The sequence below is a fragment of the Solanum tuberosum genome, unplaced genomic scaffold (assembly GCF_000226075.1).
Source record: "Solanum tuberosum cultivar DM 1-3 516 R44 unplaced genomic scaffold, SolTub_3.0 scf00192, whole genome shotgun sequence".
In the NCBI taxonomy this organism is placed as follows: domain Eukaryota; kingdom Viridiplantae; phylum Streptophyta; class Magnoliopsida; order Solanales; family Solanaceae; genus Solanum; species Solanum tuberosum.
The window spans coordinates 769,921-787,963 of NW_006239115.1; the positions used below are offsets into that span (position 1 = coordinate 769,921).

Here is an 18,043-nt window from a genome sequence, read left to right on the forward strand (position 1 = left end):
TTTTTTTTTTTTGATAACCGAGAAATCCGTCTGTGACCCGCCCTTTGGACCAATCACAGCCTTCTAAACTCGGTGGATAATGGGCCCGCCCCTCTACCCTTCTGAACCTGCGACCTAAGCCACAAATCCTCCACCTTTTGCCACTTGAGCTAGGCCTCGGGGGCACATAAAATCAGACATTTTACTGGGAAAAAGAATGCATCCTGCCCTCTACTCTTTAGCAAGTAACACTTGAGAGTATAATATGAAAAGAAAAAACGGTAATTACTTGGGGACAAATATTCACCCTTCTGCTTTCCCCAAATCAACAGCCTACGCTTTTAAATCAGAATTCTACAGCCTATTGCCACAGAACTTTTCTTTATCATTTTTATCAACCTGAGTTTAACCATCTCAATCAATATTTTGTGGTCTTCATTGCCTCTTACACAAACATAAACAAACAGCAGACAAAGCAACATGCTTGAACTTTACTTGAATAAAAGTTGAGAGTGAACAAAAACAAAACCAAACAAATGTTGCCTAACTACTTGAAAAGAATTCCAGCAATTACTTCATTGCCTCTTACTCAAACATAAACAAACAACAGACAAAGGAACATGCTTGGACAATATTTGAATAAAAAGTTGAGAGCGAATGAAACAAAACTAAACAAATGTCGCCTGAGTACTTGAAAAGAATTCCAGCTATTACTTTATACTTCAATACTACATCAGATAAAGATGCTTCCATTTTCCACCTTTCACCAACAAATTGTACAATTCAAACTTATATCACCACAATAAGAACACAGAAATCAATCCAAAATAGCAAGATTTTCAATATCTAAGTCAATTTCAAAAAGCTTTGTCTGGACTTGGAAAACTCAAGACAAAGGACAGTATTAAGCTCATTGTCACTCAACTAAGGAGGTCCACCTACTACTTACAAAAGGCATATGCGTGGATCAATGTAGCTCAGGAGACATGTCGACAACTGAGAGAATTGTAGGAGGGACAGAATTAAGCCCGAAGTAAAAGAGAGGAAAAATGCTGCCTCATCGATTGGACTTAATACATGAGGAATAAACATCTTTTTCCTAAGTGAATAATTCTTTAGTGGACAACATCTCATCTCATTTGGGTTACATAGAGTTGGGCTCTGATGTGTCTCAGCTCCGCATGATGAGAAATGTCAACAGGATATAAGAAAAAGGCTGGGTCAGAGTAATCACATTTATCATTGAGTAACCCATTTTTACCCATCCTAACTGTATAATCCATTATGAATAGAACAAAATGTATACTGACAGTTAAATACAATCATTTTAGGTTTTAAATTCTCAATTGGGTATAAGAAAAAATAATAATCTTAGACCAACTTAGCCCCATATTCCATGCTTCACCCACCTGAACCCTTCATGTCTCGATCCTAAACTGTCACCGGAAGAACCTCCTTTTTTCCTTTCTAATGCTAATATCACATTCTTTCAGAACCCTTTTAACAGTAATATCACCGGAAACCCATGTCAAATCCCACTAGGATTCCTCTGTCTTCAACTCAACAAGTTGGCATTACTGTCACTTCCTTTTGAAGAGAGACTAGCCAATATTATCCAGACACAATTTTGAATGCAAGTTCAAATAGGCAAACTTGAAAGAAACTTTGACTCAAAATGTCTAAAACTATTTGCCCTAATGACAAACACCTAAATTCTCTACACATCTGTCCATCAAGATACCCACTATCTGTTTCCGTAAGATCATTTGTTACCAATGCAGAGATGCATCTTAATTTTGAAATTTGCACACAGTAACAGTGCATCACATAAGAAGTAAGCTACTACTAATGCAGAGGTGCATCCGTCATTTGCACATATTTTGATGAAACGGTGCAGGCAACCAATCAAATATTATGCCCTTAGAATTAACTAAGACACATGTGGCATCCAAAGAATACATGATTACATGGTGCGTTAAAGCACATAACTATAAATCATCATCATAGGTTGGTGATCAGATCGACATTGGTTTCCAGATAGAAGCATAGCTAGAAATGTTCACTATCCATAATGCAAACTATGATTTCCCTTTGCAACAAGGAACTTTATTTCAATTTCACAACTGCTGCTAAATAAAGCAACTAGGTTGTCAATCAAAAACCAGACCATCGATTTGATGGCAAATTTACATGACTATACGGGGATGAAAAAGCCAGCCTTCATCCCACGGAATGAAGTTTTCCAAGCAATATATACATAGCAATCATTTATATGTCAATTTTAAAACTAAACAACCATTACTTTTGCCTTAGATAGGCAAAAGCTATTCAACCTCAAATACTACCTGCACAAACCGAAAACTATTGGCAGCAGGCTGTAATAGTTAACTATAATACTATGCAAATCAAGAACAACAAAGAGGGCAACGAACCAAGCCATTCTCATTGCACTGTGGACATCTCCTGAGCTGTCCTTCATCCTCTTCAAAATATTTTCTGCTGCCATCACAATTGGAGCAAGGTAAGAACCGCAGGTCCCCGCATCCTTCACAAGTATACCCAGGTGGCCTAAGAGGTAGTCCTCTTAACAACTTCGACAACTCGCCCACTTCATTCAATTGCTTGATCACTTCAGCCCCTCCAACATACTTCCCTTTAATAAAAACTTGGGGTAAAGTTACATTCTTCTGACCCAAAACATTCTGCAGTTCTTTTTTATATGCACTATCCATTGAAATATCTCTTTCATCAATTTTGACCCGAAAACTCTTAAGAATCATTCTTACCGTATAACAATCCTCAAAAGTTCTCCTAATCCCACGAAGACTAGTAAAATATATAACAACAGAGTCCTCTGTCCCAGGCAACGTACATCCAAAATCAGAAAACGAGGGAACCCTAGAATCAGAATTAAATGATTTTACAGGCTTTGTAGGGCTTTGAGGTTGTAAATTGGATGGTTTACGAGACTCAAAAAGAGAACATAGTTTTTTGACGGTACCCTTGAAAGAAGATCCTAAAGAAGATGTATGGAGCTTCTTGACAGAGCCATGCCGTTCAATAGAAGGAGGAGATGGGTAAAAATATACAGTTTTTTCAGGGAATTCAATTGGATTAGCGGCGTTATGAACCGTCATGGATCGATTAAGCATCGTGGATGATTTCGGTTTATGAATTTCATCATCCCTGAAACGATCCATCTGAGAGAAATCAAACTGGTTTACAGGGTTTAGATAGATTGCGTGGATAACAAGCAAATCAATGTCAATGGAATCCTAAAATCACAGGGAAGGAAGAAAGGGAAAGGGAAAGGGAGATGGAGATTATAGGGAATTGAGGAAAAAGGTTGTTATTTTTGAAAAAGTGGAAAAGAGAAAATGAAACGAGATTGAGGGGCATACATACAAGACGGGGTGGGTCGGTGAGGGGTCCCTTTCGACCACGACTGCTTGACACACCGTGGCCTTTCCTTTTCTATTTTCTTTTTCTTTTATCTATCTATCCGGAACTTACGCTCCTTCTTACTTTTAAGGTTAAGATTTACTTGCTAAAATATCGTGAAGAATTCTATATACGATAAGTGTTTTTTTACGTATAACAAGTTCTAAAGATATTATATCATCTATAATTTCATCGCTAATATTGCTTTTTATGGTTCATAGTTTTTTCTAAGCTCTGTATCATTTTCACTTGGATAATTCAATAAGTTATTGACGTTTATTTTATTGCGCTAATCGAGATAATTAATCATGACCTCAAGTTCAGAAATGACGTTTTCACAAGTGGGTGGGTTCATTCAAATTCTCTAAGATTTCATCCTCCAAATATATTTTGCAGTGTCGAAAATAATTTGTTGTTGTCGTTTGCTGAACATTTGTCATCCAAGCAGGGATTGCAAAATTCATAGCATCTAAAATATTTATTTTTTTCTAGATCGGTTTCATGTCCCACTTCATATCCTTCTAATATCCTACGATAAAATCTATTCTGATATTACATCTTGAAAGATTTTATTATATGAGCATCACAAGATTGAATCTTAAAACACTATATAAAGTAATAATTATTAATTTATCGATTAAATAATACCTCTACAAAATAATAATATTTCACGATCCCAACTTTATTAATTTAGTGAGATTTTACTGTATTGTGATTAAATTGATTTATCTGTCTCAATTTTTGTTGCACATCTGAAATTTCAAGAGTATTAACATTGTATTATGTTTTTCAATTATTTTAAACTGTTAATTATTGTGATTTATAATACTATTTACCTAATTTTCAAATAATATATGTTACTCCCTCAATCTCAATTATGCATTACGTGTGAATTTTTGAGAGTTAATTGAATTTTTAATATTTTAACTTGATTTTTAGTACCTTTTTTTTTTAATAAATACATGACATATAAAAAATAAAAAATTAAAACGAATAAAATGTTAGATGTAACTAGAGGAAGTTGAAGGACAAGGGAAATCGGTCGATTGACCGACTGACCTAAGCTCCTTTAACATTCTCACTTCAATATATAATAATAATAGAATCTCTCTAAATTAATTTTTTATTTAAGCTACAAAAATATGTAAGACAATTCAGTGAAATAAGATTTTAGTGTTCATTTATTTTTTTCTTAAAATTTAAATCTAGTTGAAGCTCATCTCTTGTTTCTTATTGTATTCAAAAGTTTCGGTGTTGTTTTTTTGAATTGCATCAAAAAATTATGAAGTGTTCTTCTAGACACAATAAGTGTTTCCTTATGCGGAACTGGTTCCAAAAATTTGTATCTTCAGCTTGATCATCAACATTGTTATCTCCGATAATATCCATAATTTCTTCTAAGCTCTAGACCTCTAAATATGTCTCATTTTCACCCGAATAATCTAACAAGCTATTAACATCCATTTTATTGCGGTAATCGAGATTATTAATCAGAACCTCAAAGTCATAAATATCGTTTTCACGAGAGGGTTCATTTTAATTTTAATTTTAAGGCTTCATCCCTTAATGATGCAATCAATGACATATTGTACTAGTATTTTTTTTCTTCTAAATCCAAACTAGGTGCGTTCAACTAAACCTGTGAGGAGTCAATTTTGAACGTGACAACTTTTGTTTTGAAATAGTTGTTCAGGTAAAATACTTTTTTAACAAAAATTCTTCTCCATTCAAAGTAAACTATAGTATTATTACCTATTCTTATACAGAAACTTTTTTTTCTTTAAAAATACTAGTTGAAAATAATAATAAAAATAGTTCAAAGGAAAGAGACGTCAATGCCAAAAACATATTTCGTACAAAATCTTTTTAGCAATTAAATGAATTTAAAAAGAAAAAAATGGAACAAATTCCTTTTCCCTCTGGGAGGAAAGAACCTAAATCAATTTAATGTCACCTTTAATAATGATAGTGAGCTGCACTACATACTTTATCAGCAAAATTACTCGATAGGGAATAAAATATGGACGAAAATGAAGATGAATAAAGTACTCTTATATATGCGGAATATAAGGACAGTTACACGCATAGTCGCATTAGTGTTATTTTTTAAAAATTAATCATTGGACACATGTTTTGCACCTGGTTTCCAATGTCAACCATTTTTTAAAAAAAATTGGAAAAAAATTAAATAAAGTACTTAAAATCTTCCAAAAGTAACATGGGTGGAATCAGCTTGAAGAAAGAATTTTATTTTTTTAGCGGTACTTCCAAGATTATCATATCTTCCTCATGATTATGTCCTTCATATAATAAGAAATCTACAAATTGGTTTGCCTCCCGCCAAATATGAGTAATGGCAACCCGAGTATCCCAAGTGAAGGTGCAAGAGGAGGGGGGGGGGGGTGAATTGCTCTTTTTCGTTTTTCTTCTTTAAATAGTCAACTTGTGAGATTTACTAGTTGACTATTAGATCCAGAGATAAATACTGAAAATGAAAGTGCAGAAAATAAGATTGACACAAGATGTTTTACACTGGTTGGAATCCAATGTGAATCTTATGTCCAGTCCTCTTGGATTGCAAATGTGTTTTCTTCTAGCCTTTTGAATCTTTGGATGAGTACAAGTTTAGAGTATAGTTCCTATATCTACACTCAATCTTTTTCTTTCTTTTTCTCTTTTGATACACAACGTTACCAACAATGTTTTTCTCTCCTCTCTTTTTTGTTTACACAGTAAAACTAATTAGTACAATACTTGTTAAAAGTAGAGTAGAGAATATGGGAAGATTCAGACTCAATGAATATTTGATTCCTTGGCTTTCTTCGAACTTTTATAGAGAGACAAGACTTGAATCTTCTTTTTTGTGAAGAGATAGCAATCCAAGAGAATTGATCCTTGGAAAGAGTTAATAGAGAATCCTTCATTTCAAGAATAAAGTAAAGGCTAATCTTCAACTTTCCTTTGAGTGATATTGATTTCTGAATTTACTCCTTGATGATTGTATATCCTTTCTTGAAATTTGATTGAGACCAGTTGTTTTATAGCCGTTTTACAAATTTTTTGATTGAAGATCTTGTAGCAGTTTCAGTTTCCTTGAAATAAAATCCTGATTGCCACCTTTACAAGATTTGATTCCCCATGATTATGCCTCATGTTTGGTCCTGCTTGATTCTTTCCTTTTTGATATCATGCAAGAATCAATTATTGTTCATCATTAAAATAACTCTTGCACTAACACCAAGAACCACTTTCCTTGATCATCCTTCAAAAACAACATCTCCTATTTCTATCATGACATTGCCATCCGTATTTCAGCTTAAGTTTTTATGCACAGGAAGATCACCAAGTCATTGGTTTGGATTCTTTGTAATTAGAGATTTGTCTAGGTGATATTTGTTTTATTTAAAAAGAAAACGACAGGTTTTAAGAGTCGTCACTTAATTTTTAAAGAAAAAAACTAAGAAAACTATTCTTTCAAAAGATTAAAACAATAAATCAATTGAAAATATTAAAGGGTTTGGGGTTCATATTAGCATTTCGGGAAGGATTTGAAAGCATACAAAATGCCCGCTAACATGCAGTTATCCGATAATTAACTATTTGGCTAATTAATTTTAAAATAAAAGCATGCATACTTAAACTAATTAAGAAGTAAACAATTTAAAATTTTAAAAGATCTTAAAGGGGAAAGGGGGATATTAAAAATATTATTTAAGTACAACATTTTGCAAATTTTCTTGAAAGTCAAGTAGAAAAATATTTTTACTAAATTTTAAATAGTTAATTCAAAATGGTTATCTTTTGGGGCATTGATTAGGAAGAACTTTAAAATTAAATAAACACATAAAACACATAATAACAAATAAATAGAGAAGGAGGAAAAGATTTGGGCCCAAGTCTGAATCTGTCCGCCTGGGCCAGTACTTGGGCCTAATTTTGTTTTGAGCCTTCGGCCCATTTGCACATATCCTAAAGAGACTAAAGGGAGCTGACTTTTTATTGGGCTTTAGGCCCAATTCTTGCATTTGACGCTTGTCCTAAACTAACAAATAACAATAATTAAAAGGGAAAATTAGCAAACTAGTCACAATCCCTAACATAATTATTAAAAACATATACACTTTAAAATAATTATTAAAAATGTCAATATGTCGATATTTTAGAAAATAAATTGTATCCTAATATAATTAATTTCCTTTCCTTTTTATTTCTCAAATCAGGCCCACATTGGACCATTTATTACTCTCCTATAAGGCAAAAAATAAAATAAAAAATACATCCATTACCCATTTACCCCTCTTTCTAGGTTTTATCCCAAATCACTCCTTTGTCTCTTTCTCTTTTCACCAATGTTATCTCTTTTCCTTGTTCAAGAAAATCAACTCCTTGAATTTCTTACACTTTGTTCAAGAAATTTCACAATTAATTCAAAATATTTTCCACCCATTAATAAAAGTAAATTTGAAGTAAACATGTATTTTAGGAGATTTATTGTGATTTTGTTTTCATATTCACCAAGTATTTTGTATTTCAGATTTTCCGTCTTTGAAATAGTATTGTTTGATTTTTTGTGAGTTTGTTTTCATCTTCACCAAATATTTTGTGAGATTTCCTCTTTTATGTATTTCAGATTTTTTATCTTATAAACACTATTGTTTGATTTTTTTGTGATTTTGTTTTCATACTTGAGATTGAGTAGATTGTAATAATTTACATTGTCATTCATACATCATATATTGTTTGATTTTGTATACATTCCTATTTAATAATTTCGAATTTTGCTTATAAGGTTACTAATGCACAAGTGAATACGGATTTAGATTTGGATTTGGTGAACAAAAAATCAAAACAAAGGAACATAGAATAATAATAATAATAATAATAATAATAAGAAGAAGAAGAAGAAGAAGAAGAAGAAGAAAAAAGAGAGAGAAGAAGAAGAAGAAAGAGAGAGTCAGAGAAGAAGGTTGCAAAAATTGTATTCATATTAATTTTTGTTTGTCAATTGTTTTTCTTTTACTCAATATTTATATTTTTATTAAGAACATTGCATTTCTTTTTTAGTTTGTAGTCATTCCCATAGATATGCCCAATGGATTTGTATTTCTTAAGCATAGTTGTATCCTTTTTTTTTTCATAGTAAATTTATATTTTTTTTAGAATATTGCATCATTCCTCAACATATTGTATTATTTCCACTATGTATGCTATTTTTTCCCCAGAATCTTGTATCCCTATTTCTTTCACAGTCGATTTGTATTATTTTTTTAGAATATTGTGTCCTTCCTCAACATATTGTATTATTTCCACCATGTATGTTATTTTTTCCTCAGAATGTTGTATCCTTTTTTAAATCATATTCATATGTAATGATTAGATTATATTGGGATACAATCAGTAATATTTTGTAATACAAATAAAAGAAAAATATATTTGCAGACAATTTTGATCACTAGGATACTATTTTTAGTTTTCACTATGAAGGTAAAATATCAATTTTAATTTGACTGGTAAAATGAGCACATAAAATGTAAAAATTATTGGTATACAATAACGATGAAAACATAATAAAAAAGAAAGTTAAGGAATGATTAAGATAATTTGTCAAGACCCAATTTCTTAGGTCCTGATGGCGCTTACTATATGACCCACTAGTAGGCAAGCCGACCCATATCCCAGAACTCGAAGTAATGGGATGTTAGGGTAGAAAACCAACCAATCAACCTAAAATAGTAATAAATATAACAAGAACATGCAATGAACGGGCGGAAGCGACTAGACATATACACAAAATGAATTCCTCCCAAAACCTGGAAGTCACAAGTACAGAGCTGCTAATAGAAGTACAAGTCCTAAAAGTAGACCACATAAACAAGCTGTCTAAAAAGGCAAAAGACAAGCAAAAGTAAGTACAGAAGGAGACGGGTAAATCCAGGACGTTGTGTGCTCACCCTTGCCTCCGATCACGACCGCAGTTGGCTCGAATCAACGTCGGTAGCTAGTACTCAGACCTGTATCACGAAAATAGATGCAGAGTGTAGTATGAGTACCAAAACAACAGGTACCCAGTAGGCATCAGGCCGAATGAGCAAGATAAACAAAAGTGAACTGAAATGCAAATAAAGGGTCACAATCAAGGGCAAAAGAGTAGTAAATGTGGGTATGTACACGAGCGTACAGGCTACAAAGACAAGGAATCTAACTAACTCCGTCGGGCTCCCATAAACCCGACGGGTACGCTCGTGCACAATAAAAGAAACCACCTGCACGGACCCCCATTAGCCCGGCAGATGCACCGATAGTTGAAGTAAAATAATGGAGCTAGAAGGTCTACCACATCTCGAACCGGGTACTATAGCTAATGAGTCAACCAATATGGGCTGGACCACGGACTCGAACCGGGTGCTGTAGCCAAAGGTCGGGCACGGGTGGGCTGGACCACGGACTCTAACCGGGTATTGTAGCCAAAATCAGATCACAGGTAAGCTGGACCACGGACTCTAACCGGGTACTGTAGCCAATAGAAAAGCAGGGCATTATGGATACAAGGTCATAAGCTGAGTTACCGCCTAACTAAGGGTCATACTATCAGACTCAAGTCTGCTATATCAGTCTACAAGGAGCTGACCGCCCGAAACGACGTCGGAAAAAGTTCTACTGCCCAACGACATTCGAAACCTCGCAAGTCTATGGCAACACTAGTCTAAGCCTAGACTAAGGCCAAACATACTTCAAATCAATATTATCATATACACCACAAGGTATGGATGTTCAATAATATCAAGAGTCATGCTGTCATAATTCAACAATTTCACGAAGTAAGGGCTAAGGTAGGAATTATAGAAACTTAGCATGCTCGACACCCGAACCCCTCCATACTCAAGCAAATCAATAAACAAATGCCTAAACATGCTCAATCTCACGAGGGAAAGCCATAGCCTACCTGAAAGCCGATCACGCGTGCTCCAACCCACGGTACCGGATCTTTTCCCCTCCGAACGGTCTCCAAATGCTTCCCCACTAACACGAAATCCTGAAAACGAATCCGTGAAAACGTCCCAAACACCTTACTAAACTAATACCCCAAAATTTAGCACAAAAAGATGCCTAAAACATAGCAAATCAGCCCCAACAATTAAAATCATTAATAAGTCTTGACTTACGACTTGGCAGCCCCTTGATCACCAATTTCTGGAAAAATGCGACCCTTCCAACCCAAACAGATTATACCACGATGATCCTTGCAAAAAACTCTACAAGTTAGCCTTAAGAATGACTCAAAACGGACCTAAGATGATCATGATCTAACCTTTTAAAGTTCAACAACAATTCATTCCGAAAATCACTCTAGCAGTAACTAAATTCGATTCCTCACCTCAAAGGAAGCCTCCCCTCACATTTATGAGCTCACCTCTAGATTCCCCACGAAATTCTCTTGAAATTAGCCTTTTGAATCACCTAATTTGAGCTTAAAATGGAGGAGATATGTATGTTTGAAGATGAGGGGAAAAAAAAGGACGAAAATTGTCCTTAAATCTAGAAATTTCCAGATTTCAACACGCTGCCACATGGCGTCGCGTGGCTTTGCCACGTCACCACCGCGTTAGAATTCAACTCTTCAAACTTAAATTTTGATGTTCCGGACTCGTTTGGAATCGTAAAAACACAAACCATATAGGGAATTTGATTGGAAATGATATTTCGAACTCAACGGTGAAGTTGGAATTTCTATTGGAGATGGCTTCGATGAAAAGTGGGTCCCACATTCAGTATCGTTTTGAGCCAGATTCCACAACGGGCATCTAAAGCCTCGGGAAGTGAACAAAGGGTCGTTCTAGACCAAAATCGATATTCCGAAGCTAACCTAGCTGTCATAATTTTCATCTGAGCACGTCTTCCAAGAAGGTTGACCAAAGTCAACTTTTCAAGTTATAAAATCTCTAAAACAGGGAAACGGGCCTAAAACCCAAACGAACGACCAGGCGATCGAACAGTCAGTGCCAACAAGTCATAAATGACCTGGGGTCGCTTCAGGAACGCTCTAAACGATGGAATGAATGTTTTAATTTAAAAATGACCTGGAGGGTCATTACATAATTGGTGAGAATTTTAAGTGATATGTTTTTTTTTAAATATTCTCTCCCCTGATTTTCTTCTTTCTGTAATTAAATAATTGTATTCTTGCAAATCAAACAAATAACAATTTTTTTTTACATAAATCATTTTCATAACAAACTAAAATATTGACATTTTAAATAAATATTGAAAGTGTGGCTAAGGGGTCCTATTAAGTGTCAAAATATTGATATTTTGAATTTTTTTCCTAATTAAAATGCGAGGGGCTTAGGCACAAAACAACAAAATACAAGAACTGAATTTGGAGGCTTTTAGGCCCATTTCTCAATTTCATATACACTAGGTGTATTCTAGTGTATACGATTCCGTATATCAACTCCAAACACATGTACGTCAAATCCATGGACTTGTTCTTCAATTTTGAAGGTTGGTTGACTTAAAGATGTTGTCGGATTTAGCCCAACTAGAAAATGCAGGGAGTCGTGGGTCCCAAAAAGGGACTTGGATGGAGCTTTCATGAAAAGAGAAAAGAAAGAGAAAAGTAATTAATGATTGAATCTGAACAGATCTGGCATTAAACAGAATGTAAGACTAATCAAAATGATAATAACTAACATATGTTGAACAATATATAAACATCTTGTTAAAATTGATCATTTTCAAATGAACCTAAATAAAAAATCTCAAAGACACTCGTAATACTAAGATGCTAACAAACAGCTACATATTCAACAGTACTGCATTGATTTGCACTTCCAACATGCGATTGCTTTTAGGAAAGAAAACATTTGAAGATGTTGTCCAAAGATTTTTAAAAAAATCATTATAACAGAGAGCAATTTGAAACTTACTAAACTTAATAAATGACAATAACACTAACACTAAATTAGACGTCAAGTTTCTTAAGGACAATAACCAAACATGGGGTTAATTGGCATAGCCTCATGACAACATTCAAAGGCATGAAAAGCGCTGAAAAGTTTTGATAAATTTTGACCTTTTAACACGAGGAAAATATTTGAGGGAACTTAACACCAATAAAACAAAATAATAAAGATCTTAAAGAGTATCTATTAGGCTCAAGTATAAGACTAAAAACTTTAGGAAATGTCTTACTCAATCGGTTTAAAAAAAAAAAAAAATCTAACAAACCCATTATTCCAACAAGACATATTTTAACTTTCTTAAAAGAAATCTCAAGGAACAAGGTCCAAAAAAATAAATAAAATGGTGACACACTGATGATTCTCCGTCGAAGCAAAAATACAAACAATAAAGATAAAATTTGAATAGCCAACAATAAATCCTCAAATAATTAGTTAAACCATGGCAAGATGAGCTAGAATATTTAAACTACAAAGGAAAAGGGATGCAATCTAGTTAAAGCTTTAGATAGTCCAAACAAAGGAGCATGTTGAAAACAAAACAAGGCACAGATAAATCGAATTCGACATATATTCAGCTATGCAGATTTAAGGTGAGGAGCAACAAAGACATACGACTCAACCAAGGTCTTAATCATAGATTCAAGAACATGATTTCAATGCTAGTAGGCAGACACAAGTTAACAATGCTCCAATAAGTAGATTAGAGATTAAGAGTGTCAAGATAAATCTAAATAACTACAGGTCCAGACTCATACCTTTATCTTAACACAAACATCGAATAACAAGATGATTAACTAGAAATCTAAACGACTAAAGAAATAAATCCGACGACCCATATTCAAACCAAATAGACCTTCAATCAAGAGCAGATGACAAAATAAAGAAGAAACAAGAAAGAAGCCTCGAGAATCGTCAAAGTGTTCATCACATAATACCAGAATCGAAATAGGAAATGGATGAGGGGATGAGTATTACCTTTTTTCGGGTAGCGAAACTGAGACGAGGACAAACTTGAGAAGAGCCTTTCACGACCAACCTCAAACCACAATGACTCTGACAAGCTAAACAGAGGTGAACATGAGTAGACACTAAGCAAGAACATGGATTTATGGTCTTTATCCTTCCAAGAAACTATCCTAAATATTCGTATATAATAATATAGCTGAGAATAGTAGTGTTTTTCGTGCTAGCTAATTCCCAATCTTTTTTTTCCCAACCCATAACAATGAAAAGAAAAAGAGTTTATATGGAAGGGGAGTTAATGTTTTATTTTTTGGGGGAAAAGGGAAGAATTTAGATAAGAATTTTAGGGCAAAATCAGAATTCTAAATTCAACTCCCAATTTCAAATTTCTTCAAGGACGAGAATAAGCCAAAAGCTTGTACGAAAATTAATATTTTCAACAAATTTCCCAAAAAATTGGAAAGGACGTGAGCGGCTTTGATCGATTGGTCTTCCTTGAAGCTTGACATGGCGTAATCTCGTGCCTAGCAAGGACAAAAATACTGCCACTTTTTGCTGGAACGTACGAGCACAGAGGGACGTGGCAAAAAGTTATTGCTTTGCCATGAAATCTACTGTTTGGTCATTGATTTTGACGTCGTAGTCTTGCGTGAAGACACCGCTTCTCATTTGACGCTATTGAAAGAAAATGTTGCTTGTCGTTTGCGAGCTGTTGTTCACGTCGTTTGATTTTGTGAACGTTGGAGAGGACGTCGTGTCTTTGCTGTTGGAATTGTCGTTTGTTTAGACATTGTTGCGTTCTTCCGTGAATTTCAACTGTTGAGGAAAAGAATAAACAGATTGGGCTGGGTTACGGCTAAAAGGATGAGTACTGAAATTGGAACAAAATAAAAGAAAATTCGGTCTTTATGGGAATGAGATTATGGGCTATTGAAATTTAAAATGGTGGCCCAACTTGGTCTTTTGATTGGGTTTAAGGATGATATTTAAATTGATTTAGGAAAATAGTCACATGGATGCAATTATGGTCAAATGAGAATTAGAAAGCTAGCCAAATCGAGTCGATTAGCAAATTCGACTAAAGTTATAATAATATGAGTTAATTAATTAGTTAATAAGCTTCTTAATTTCAACGACATGAAATAATTAATCTAAATTATAAACTAAATAATTTTAAACTAAAACCATAAATTGAACTAAACTAAATTAACAAAATATTTGACTAAAACATGAAATCTTTTTGAGACGATTTTCGAATATTCATAAAATGTACTAATTATATATGTAATTATATAAACATATATATTATTTAAAAATTATAAAAATGACTAAAATTACTTTAAAAATAACTTGAAAAGCGTTTGAATTTTATAAATCTAATTATTCCAAATCGTTTGAAATTAATGAAGCTTAAAAATTAATTACGGGGAGGTTCAAAATTGGGTGTCAACAATTGTCCCTCGTTTAACTTGGATTAATGAAAGAAATTCGAGGAAAATGAAATTGACGCATCCAATTTTGACCGACCACATCTACATCCTTTTGAAGAGAATTTTGGTGCAGACTTTAGGAATTATGGCCGAACCCCGAAATGGATTTCCTACATATCTCAGGCTATATGAGAATTTAGGTCATTTGTAGTTCGATATGCTTGATTTAACGCATGACTCTAAAAGAATTCAAAGTTATCGCGATATTGAATTATGAAAGGAACGAAATGCTCGACAATAAGATTTACGAGAGAATGTTGGAATACAACCGAGTTTTCAACATTGATTCTGCCTTCATATCCCTTAACTTAGGAAATCAGGCTGCTTGTAGTTCGACTCGTTCGGTTGAAAAAGAAATCTCTTATGCTAAGAAAAGTTCATTATCGATGGAAGGTGGCCTAAATGAATGGAAATTTCCCTTTTCTTATATGCATTAAGGCGGATCCATCAAAAGTGAAGGAGGTTCGGCGTCTCGATGACTATTTTGAAACTCAAGAATTGTTTGACCATCTACAAAAACATACAAAGAATTAGCAACCACCAAACCCAAGACACAATAATTTGTCAAACAATGCATACATCCTTCAACATGTAAGTATGAACGTCCGTTCGGGCCGAATGCCTTTTTGGACTCAAGGTGGTCTTTCTAATTGATCCAATATACCTTGGGTGTTGGGTCATCTTAGGCCAATGCACTATTTCGGGATTAAATTTCGCTTTACACTAGTTTGACTGGTAGTGGGCTTTATTTGTAGTGGATCGATGACCCAAGCAAACTATTTGAGTTGAGAAAGTTAGCGACTGTTGATCATCCAGTGGCGAACTTCAGTCGTCAGGGTACCCTAAGAACAATTTGGTTAACGAACGACTGTAGTCTGTATAGTCATTTTATAAGTGACAAAATAAAAAAGTATCGCTTGACATAATATATTTTATGCCATGAATGCACCAGTTTAATATTTATGGAAATATAAACAAATAGGCAAATAAACAAACAAACATTAGCTAAACAAATTAATTTTAAGGTTAGAACCATATTCAAATCCCCAGTGGAGTCGCCATTCTATTTATTTATAAAGATAACGATAGGTTTTAAGAGTCGCCACTTAATTTTTAAAGAAAAAAACTAAGAAAACTAATTTTTCAAAAGATTAAAACAGTAAATCAATTAAAAATATTAAAAGATTCGGGGTTGAAAAATATTTCGAGAAGGTTTGAAAGCACCCAAATGCCCGCTAACATGCGGTTATTCGATAATTAATTATTTGACTAATTGATTTTAAAATAAAAGCATAATGAAACTAATTAAGAAGTAAACAATTTAAAATTTTAAAATATCTTAAAGGGGAAAAGGAGATATTAAAAATATTATTTAAGTACAACATTTTGTAAATTTTCATGAAAGTCAAGTATAAAAATATTTAGTCAAGTTTAAATAATTAATTTAAAATGGTTATGTTTTGGGGCATTGATTAGGAAGAACCTTAAAATTAAATAAACATATAATAGCAAATAACTAGAGAAGGAGGGAAAGATTTGGGCCCAAGTCTGATTATGTTCGCCTAAGCCAGTACTTGGACCTAATTTTGTTTTGGACCTTCGGCCCATTTGCACTTGTCCTAAAGAGACTAAACTGAGTTGATTTCTCTAATGAGCTTTAGGCCCAATTCTTGCATTTGACGCCTGTCCTAAGCTAACAATATAACAATAATGAAAATGCGAGGGGCTTAGGCCTAAAAAAATAAAATACAAGAACTGAATTTGGAGGCTTTTAGGCCCATTTCTCGATTTTCATATACACTAGATGTATATTAGTATATACAATTCCTATATCAACGCCAACTTGGTGGGCCCAACTTGGTCTTTTGATTGGGTTTAAAGATGAGGCTGAAAATTGACTTAGGAAAATAGCCACATGGATATAGTTATGGTCAAATGGGAATTAGAAAACTAGCCAAATCGAGTCGATTAGCGAATTCGGCTAAAGTTATAATAAGACGAGTTAATTAATTACTCCCTCTGTCCCAATTTATATGACTTACTTTCCTTTTAGTCAGTCCCAAAAAGAATGACACATTTCTATTTTAAGTAACAATTTGCCTATAAAATGTCTTTTTACCTTAATGAAATAATTTACAACCACACAAATTTCTATCATTCATTTTGGACCACAAGTTTTAAAAGTCTTTCCATTTTTCTTAAAGTTTGTGCCAAATCAAAGTACATCATATAAAATGGGACGGAGGGAGTAGTTAATAAGCTTCTTAATTTCGACGACATGAAATAATTAATCTTAATTATAAACTAAAACCATAAATTGAACTAAACTAAATTAACAAAATATTTGACTAAAATATGAAATCTTTTTGAGACGATTTTCGAATATTCATAAAATGTACTAATTATATATGTAATTATATAAAACATATATATTATTTAAAAATTATAAAAGCGACTAAAATTACTTCAAAAATAACTTGAAAAGCGTTTGAATTTTATAAGGCTAATTATTCCAAATCGTTTGAAATTGAGGAAGCTTAAAAATTAATTATTATCAGGAAGTGTCAAAATTGGGTGTTAACAATATTCCTACCACATGTATTAATAAAACAAATAATAAATAACAAAAAGGTGTCATTTAGTGATTTTGGCATTCAACATTTTATAAATAAGAGTTATTGTGAATAAATTCACTATTATGAAGCATGTTGATACATTCTGGCATTCCTCCTTGTTTCAGGGAGTATTTGAAATAGAATTTAATACTTTTTGATCGTGATTATTTCAATAGGTCGCTTATTGTTCAAGATTTTTTGTTTAGATAATTTATACCATCATGTCTAAATTCTTTTATGTTTTAGTAGTAACATATTCTTCAATGGATTTGAGGTCCATAATACGACAACAACAACAATATACCCAGTATATTCCCATAAAGTGAATCTAGGGAAGGTAGAGTCACTACTAAAAATCTGCTAAAACATAACAGACAGAAAAACAGCGGACAACGTCGCTCCGAAAAGCGACGCCGTTTTCCACACTATCCGTCACTTTTTAATAAAAATAATTATTTTAAAAGTTTTTTTTACAAAATGTGACGAATGACATCTCTTTCTTCGTTGCTTAATTTGCCAGATTTTTGTGCCAAAAATATATAATTATTAATTATTTATTTAATATACGTAGAGAAGTCGTCAATCGCTTTTC

General features: G+C 33.4%; 1 protein-coding gene across 1 annotated transcript; it reads right to left on the minus strand.

Moving 5' to 3' along the window:
- Positions 1 to 2,063: 2,063 nt before the first annotated feature.
- Positions 2,064 to 3,352, minus strand: LOC102585632 (uncharacterized protein At5g39865). The gene has a single exon (XM_006355078.2). It carries the CDS (start codon positions 3,177 to 3,179, stop codon positions 2,385 to 2,387), a length of 795 nt encoding a protein of 264 aa, XP_006355140.1. The 5' UTR covers positions 3,180 to 3,352; the 3' UTR covers positions 2,064 to 2,384.
- Positions 3,353 to 18,043: the final 14,691 nt, after the last annotated feature.

Bases quoted from the DNA above. Each gene is read 5' to 3' on its own strand.
- LOC102585632 (XM_006355078.2), bottom strand. From the start codon at position 3,179: ATGGATCGTTTCAGGGATGATGAAATTCATAAACCGAAATCATCCACG.